General features: G+C 38.4%; 1 protein-coding gene and 1 pseudogene across 1 annotated transcript; one reads left to right on the forward strand and one right to left on the reverse strand.

The window, feature by feature from the left end:
- The first annotated feature begins 657 nt into the window (after positions 1-657).
- Positions 658-4,587, forward strand: LOC113691556 (AAA-ATPase At5g57480-like; annotated as a pseudogene).
- A 256-nt stretch (positions 4,588-4,843) lies between these two features.
- LOC113700834 (7-deoxyloganic acid hydroxylase-like) lies at positions 4,844-7,716 on the reverse strand. Its single transcript, XM_027221270.2, has 5 exons — positions 7,361-7,716; positions 6,994-7,217; positions 6,656-6,900; positions 5,643-6,030; positions 4,844-5,480 (listed from the first exon to the last, which is right to left on the reverse strand). The coding sequence occupies exons 1-5, from the start codon at positions 7,638-7,640 to the stop codon at positions 5,043-5,045; spliced, it is 1,575 nt and encodes a 524-aa protein (XP_027077071.1). The 5' UTR covers positions 7,641-7,716; the 3' UTR covers positions 4,844-5,042.
- Positions 7,717-7,986: the final 270 nt, after the last annotated feature.

Here is a 7,986-nt window from a genome sequence, read left to right on the forward strand (position 1 = left end):
AGGAGAGATGGAAAGTCACTTTTTGAGGGGCAATTTCGTCCGCACAATCTTTTCCTTGAAGCTTTTACATAATCAATGGTTCTGTATTCGGCAAAGACATAAAGGAGATGGCCGATCTGAATGGCAGCACCGTCAAGACGATGATGACATTTGGTGAGGCAGTGAAGTACAAAAGCTCCCTAGATGCATTTGCTCAGATCTTGAAGAATGGGGGTGCAAGGTCTCTCTTCAAGGAAGCTGGTGCAAACATCTTACGTGCTGTTATTGGTGTTGGTGTTGCTGGCTATGACAAACAGCAAATGCTTGTCTTTGGAAAGAAGTATGGATCTGGCGGTGCTTAAGAGTTGGTTTTTCGTCCTCAAGATTTCAAAGATTAGGCAATGAGAAAATCTCCCATCTCAGAGAAGTTTCAACCTATCCAACAAATCAGAGATTCCAAAATAGTTGGTAAACCCATCTCAGATTTGGGCACAAAATCACAAGAGTCTGATGAGTTAAAAGGGAAAATGAGCTACCTATACTGTTCAGGGTCGTTTATGAAGACAAACTTCAACCAAAAAACTGAACTGACAAATTTGCCCCTAAAAAATCAAGTTTGCAACTCATGTGATCCATCCCGACCAGCACCATCGCGATTGCTTCACTCAGTACCGCGACATGAAAGCCATGGACCCAATTGAAGTGTTAGGGATACTTCCAACTTGCAGCTTCGGGAACTTCTATTTCAAGAAATATTTGGCAATTGTTCATCCCAAAATAGAGGAGTCGTTATTCGGGGACTTGGAGCAGCGCCACCTAGTTTTGGTCGGAAGCCACCCCGGGAGTCAATTTTATGGGGAGTTTTTGGGCCTTGCTAAGGTAGTTTGGCTGCTACATTTTCTGGCATTTTTTATGGACCCACCGCCTAGTCATTTTGAGGCTACTAAGGGAGCTGATTTCCATCCGTAGTATATGGACAGTGTGGTGAGGGTTCTTGGTGGTGGACGAATGGGTGGTGGTGTGCCTCAGGTGGTGGGCTTCCCGGTGAGCCCTGGGTTTAAACTTGGAAATGGTCGCTAATTAAAGCCAGGGTATACCTCGTTCCCAAGAATGGGTACTGAATTTGTACTACTATTTAGCCTAGTTAAAACTTAGAAGACATGGACTAGTGCCTCTGTGTCCGAATGGCATCGGGATTGTGCCGTTTGTTGTTGTTCTCCGATGAGCTTGGATTGAAGGTCGCAGCGGGACTTTGGTCGGGATCAAAAATGGGAGGGAAGGGGGGGTTCCAATAGGAGGGGAGAAAAGAGAAGGCAGGGTGTAGGGGAAGAGAGAGGAGGGGAGGGAGGGAAGAGGGAGGAGGAGGAAGAAGAAAGAAAAAGGGAGAGGAAGGAGAGTGGAGGCGGAAGTGATGGCGGTGGGTGGCAATGTAGGTAATGGGTGGTTGTGGGTGAAGAAGAATGAGGGCATAAATTTTTTAACAGTTGTGTAGACGAAATTGCCCCTCAAAAAGTGACTTTCCATCTCTCCTAACGGCATAAATACACGGAATGACTAAAACGTTGTAGATTTACTAGTTCATTGATATTTTTGGCTAATAAAAAAGTTTAGTGATCAAAACCAACACCTCGCAATATTTTAGTGATATTTCGCGCAATTTGCTCAAATCCAAATTCTAGTAATGTATTTTTTGCTTTTTTTTCCCCTCCTAGTTTTCTTGCATTAATTTATTTTGCTTGTTTTTCCATAATATAAAGAATTTTTCAAAAATTTCATTTGTGAAATGCATACTTTCCAAAAGCTGCATTTAGGAAATGCAACATTTTGTGGACTTTTTTTTTTTGCTCCACTTTATTTGTTTTTTTCTACAATAGAAACATTGCATTTGCGAAATACAAGTTTTCGAGAAGCATTGCATTTTGCTATTATGTTTTTCACCCTTTGGGAAGAAGTTTGGCAAGTGAAATTGTTTGGGATTTTTTTTTTCTTTTGAAAACTAGCACTAATTGGGAAATTACTCCTGTATTTGCCTTTTCCCATCTCCGGACCAAATAATTTACAAACGGGAAAATGCACTTTTCATCTTCAATATTTAAGGTGTTAATTAATTTCGTCTCTAAAGTTTCATGTGAAATACATTTGATCCTCATAGTTTTATAATTTTGACCAATTTTGTCCCTAAAATTTATATATAACACATTTCATCCTCATAGTTTTATAAGATCTACCAATTGAGAATAATTAAATGGTTGTTTAACAATTTGAACATAATATCATAACATGTCCTGTTCATAATTGTATTATTAATACTTAATTCAGTTATTGATTAAATTACGGAAATGACAAGAAGTATTTTTGGATAGGAAACTATCACTTTTTTTAATGTGATATGATGTATTTGCGATAAAGCAAATAGATTGAAAGATAAATAGATAATTAAAAAACTCGTATATGATGCAACAAAACAAAATTTGAACAGTGAGGTTGTTTCTTTTCCATGACTTCATTTTCTTTGGATCTTTTTTTAGTGTGATATGATGTATTTGCGATAAAGCAAATAGATTGAAAGATAAATAGATAATTAAAAAACTTGTATATGATGCAACAAAACAAAATTTGAACAGTGAGGTTGTTTCTTTTCCATGACTTCATTTTCTTTGGATCTTTTTGTTCGATTATGATCAAGAAGAGATTAATTGTGGCTAAAATTTTTTAGATTTATTTTTGTACTAAAATGAGAAATTGAATTAAGAAAAGATTTTTGACCTTTTTGTTGATCCAATGTTTTTTTTTCCTAATGGGTATGCCATGGTCAAGTGATGACATTTCATTCAAATTGTTTCACAATCCATCAATTGTCCTCAATTAGCCAAATTTACGAAACTATGAAGATGAAATGTGTTTGAGTGAACTTTAAGGATGAAATTAGTCAAAATTATAAAATTACAAGGACACAATGTGTTTTGCATGAAACTTTAGGAACAAAATTGGTTGACACCTTAAACATTAGGGATAAAAAGTGCATTTTTTCCATTTACAAACTGATCCTTAATGGTTTTGGACTCACCACTTATAAAGTTGCGAAATTTGCCAAATTGATCCCTAATATTTTCACAAAAATTTTTTTTAGTTTCTAATATTTAAAATTAGTTAGAATAGCCCCTAACATATAAATTATGAGTCAATTTGGTCCTAATTCTCGTATTTGCTCATTTTTCCTGTTAAAAATAACACACCTGTCTCACATGGACATAATTTCAAGAGCAAAATAAAAAATATTCGTTAATCCATAGTTATGCATCCCTCAAACTCTTCCATCGCTTCTTCAATTGGTTCTCACTTCTCAGTCTACTGCTACTATGACATCACAGAAATCGACGGCGTCAACACCAATGAACTCTACAATGCCGTCCAGCTGTACCTCAGCAGATCCGCTTCCATCTCCGGCAACCGCCTGAGCCTCACTCGCTGGCTCAACTCCACCTCAGGCTATCCAACAATGACCGCCTCATGGACAACTACAAGGGCGTGACGGTTCTGTGGGAACACAGTCACGCAGAGACAAGCCCAGACATTTTCTTGGCGGCCGTTGCCCGAAGAAAAGCGGGGCTTCACTTTGCGCGTGAAGAAGAAGGATAAGTCGGTTATTTTGGGATCTTACCTAGTTTTTGTCACGGAAAAAGCTAGCGAAATACGTCGGAATAATCAAGATCGGTTGCTTTACACCAATTCACGTGGAGGGTCACTTGATTCCTGAGGCCATCCTTGGGAGTCCATACCCTTTAAGCATCCTAGCACTTTTGACACGCTAGCTATGGATCCGATCAAAAAGGCCGAAATCATGGCTGATCTTAAAGATTTTGCTAATGGGGAAGCATTTTATCAGAGGATTGGCCGGGCTTGGAAGAGGGGATATTTGTTGGACGGACCACCTGGGACGAGTAAGTCTAGCATGATTGCTGCAATGGCTAATTTCTTGGGGTATGACATTTACAATCTTGAGTTGGCTGAGGCGCATACCAATTCGGAGCTGAGGAAATTGTTGATGAAAACCAGTTCAAAATCCATTATTGTGATTGAAGATATTGATTGTTCAATTAATTTGACTAATAGGAAGAAGAGCAGAGGTGCTGCTAATTCTGACGGACAAGTGAGTGGTCCGATTTTACCCTTGAAATATGTTCATGTGAGAGAGGTGTGCAATTTTTAGTCGGAAAAATAAGCAAATACGAGCACTGGAATCAAACTGACACATAATTTATATGTTAGAGACTATTTTGACTGATTTTAAATATTAAAAACTGAATTTTTCTTTTTATAAAAATGTTAAGGATCAATTTGACAAATTTCCCTACAAAGTTTACACTTCCACTCCACTGGCCCCACGTTGTTGTCCTCAGATTTTCATTCTTTTATTCCCATCAATGCCAGGGAGAGTTCCGCGGACTCGGGGCAGGTGCAACCGTCCCTGACAAATTTCCTCTTCATCAACAGCGCGTAACTTCTTTTGTTCACCGTGTAACTTTTTTTCCACAGGTTGTATTTTCACAACAGATAGTGGTGGGCCCCACACTTGGCGCGGAAATCGAGTTACCACTTGTTATCTGAGCCGCACATTTTTTTGAGGTCCAATCTGGACCATGAACCGTGCAGGGACGGTCATCAGTCATACTGATGACGACTGATGACCGTCCCTGCCCCAAATCCGAGTTCCGCTGGCACAGAAGCTATCGGACCACGTGTTTTCGTATTTGGATGCCTGCACGCCCTTGTCCTCAATTTCACAACTCATTTGCAGAGTTAATCTTTTTTTTTTTATTATTATTATTATTTCACAACTAGCATGCCAACTAATACAACTGCATTTAAGTTTAGAACTGAAATATATAATCATTCACTCAAACTTAGACAAATATATATTATTGTCATACAAACCCAAGTCCAACAATGCAAATAAAATTTATTTTCTAACAAGCACAGAACACTTTGCTTGCTTTCATCCAGCCTAGCTTAATGCTGTAGCTTGTTCAAAGCTACGATAGGAATATTACTGCATGGCCATCTTAATTATGGTTCTTGAGCCTGCGCAAGATTAAATGAGCTCCATACTGAGGCTGCACGGTGACACGTCTAATCGGGGCATGGACATAAGATGGAGAGAGCTCTGAGGAAAGAGTACGTAGGATTATTGCGATAGCCATTTTTATCGAGTACAGTGCAAAGTTATTCCCAATGCACATCCTTGGTCCGAAGCTGAAGGGAAAATAAGCACCCTGGATTTTTGTTGCCTTCATAATCCCTTCAGAAAATCTCTCTGGTTTGAATTCCAAGACATCATCACCCCATAATTCAGGGTCATAATGGAGCAGAATTTGTGGCATCATGACCTGTACTCCAGCTGGAATCAAATACTTCCCAAGTAGTGTATCTTCGGAAGCCACTTTGGAGAGCTCAGCTAGTGGCGGATATAACCGTAGAACCTCGTTCAAGATCATAGATACCTATGTACGAGTAATACAATTGAGTGGCCAGAAAATACTATACATCAAGAAAGAAAATAAAAATCAAGAAATTTCATAAAGTTTTTCTAATAGGTGCCTATTATCTTCCCAATCTAGCGCCCAAAACTTCTGCATGATTTAGGAACTTGAAGGGAGACTTACAATTTTCAGGTGGTTTATACCATCATAGTCCGGCATTTTGTCCCCAAAAACTTGGAGAACTTCTTCTCTTGCACGGTCCTGCCACTCAGTGTGCTTACTCAAGAGGACGAGTGTCCAGAGGACCAAAGTTGAGCTGGTGTCCTGCCCTGCCCAATAGAACAGTTTGCACACAGCATAGATATCTTCAATGCTCAATCCTGCACTTTTTTGGTTGCCCTGCAGCTTGATCTCATTGAGATTGGATTCCAACAATAACCCCACGAAGTCAGCACCACCAGATTCTCCTGCCTGCATTGCCTTCAACTTTCTATTGATGATGTCTGTAATCTTAACTCTTAATTCTCTGTCTAATGCTCTCATCCTGAGATTGCTCTTAGTTGGCAGAAACCTTCAGCAGCAAATTCAAACACAAAACTAATTATCTAATAAATCAGATAATAGTTCAGTACAACATGTGGATCGATTTTCTGATTCTTGACTATATTCCATTGTTTGATTGATTACTGCTTGTTAATTTACTCATTTACTTAACTTTTATTCTTAATTTGGTCATTTATTCTTAACATTGATTAAATGAACTTAATTAGTTCGCAAATCTAGTTTATACATACATATATATGCGTAACATGTGTTAGTATATATGTATGTGCATATTGGCATAGCCATATTCCAATATCGGATTAACATGGGGCAGACTTGGACAGTTTCTCCTTCACCACCCATTTTGTATAGACATGCTTTTAAGATTATATACGTAAAGGCAGGTTTACTAGTTATACTTTTCAAATTGATAATATCTACACAAAATTCCATTATAGCAAATGAGTTTCTTCATAAGGTAATAGGAACATAATATTAATTAAAATTTTTTTCCTGCATGAAGTTGATAATTAATTTTTAAAAAATAAAATAAAATAAAATATTAAAAAAAAGAGGCTCAAGGAACAAGACATGAATTTTGTGTACGTTATATTTATAAAGAAAAAAAAATTTTGGTTAAGGGTAAACTTTACCTCTTTCCTGGAAAGTAAACTGAGTTTACTTTTTCCCACGTATGATTGGCAAGTTCTTTCAGAAGCCCGACAATCTTTTTTCCTTCTTCGCCGCCAATCCCAAATAGTGATGTTGAAATTGAAGTTGCTGAAATCGATTCAACTCCAGGCCACACGTCCACCTCTGCTGCACCCCCCTCAGGAATCACACTAGTCCATTTGTTAACCGCATCGATGCAGCTCGATTGAAACAGTGGTAACATGCTCTATAAAACAGGGAACAGTTAAAGGGGTCATATCAACTACTAACCGGTGCATGCAGAGTTGAAAATGCGAGACAATAATGTTGAAAATCACACCTTTAACTTTTCCAAAGTGAAAGCAGGGTTAGTGATCTTTCTATACTTGGCCCATTCTTCACCCTCTACAGCGCCCATTCCACCGAAAAGGATGTGGATGAGTGGATCAAGATCGTGAAAACTCTTGTGAAATGTCGCGTGTCTAACCAAGGCGTCTTTGGCTAGTGTTGGATCTGTCACTGTTATCTTGGGGAATCTTCCAATCCACATGAAAGAATTTTTTCCTAAATTTAGTTCAGCACAAAACGGTTTGCGTTAGTATTCCAACCAAAAAAAATAAATAAAAAAAGAAGAAGGAGAAGAAATCAAAAGAGAACGCGAGCAAAATCACAATTAAGTGGTGCTTCAGAAATTAAAAGTTACGTACCATGAGATTGGACAGAGTTGTAGACTTCGGGCATCGTGCGTTTTACGATATTGTCTCCAAGCTGAATAGGCTTGGAATGAGCTTCCCTGAGTAATTTTGCACTTTCATAGAGGTCTCCTCGTAATAGCCTGTAGGGGTTCCCTTTCAAACCTTGTTCCCTAAGGCATTTCTCAAGCTTCTTTGGTCTGAACCAGTACAAATCAAGCATCCCATAAAGCCAGTAAATGGCATAACCTACGAATCCCAAGATTGCTATTAATTTGAACCCCATGACTTCCATTTTCGTTGGTTTAGTAGCAGGTTCTATGGCTTTGTTTCTTGGGTGGGAAACGAATATATATAGGATGACAGGCGCTGGAGTCGGGTATTACTGGAACTTAAACCGAAATCATTTAAAAGCCTTGCACCGTTGGTAATAATTGCGAATCCCAAAATGCGACAACAATTTCCTTACCGCGGAAGTATATAAAAATCTAAGATTCTTTCACCATTGAATGCCAAGTGGATTTCAAACATTTTGACAAGAAAATTATGGTGAACCATAGCATTAAACTAGTGTAATTTAAGAGTTTTCCTGTTTTCTATATTTATTGTTGTGGTTACCAGTAATGATTTTGTGCTGTCAT

The sequence above is a fragment of the Coffea arabica genome, chromosome 1e (assembly GCF_036785885.1).
Source record: "Coffea arabica cultivar ET-39 chromosome 1e, Coffea Arabica ET-39 HiFi, whole genome shotgun sequence".
Classification (NCBI taxonomy): Eukaryota; Viridiplantae; Streptophyta; class Magnoliopsida; order Gentianales; family Rubiaceae; genus Coffea; species Coffea arabica.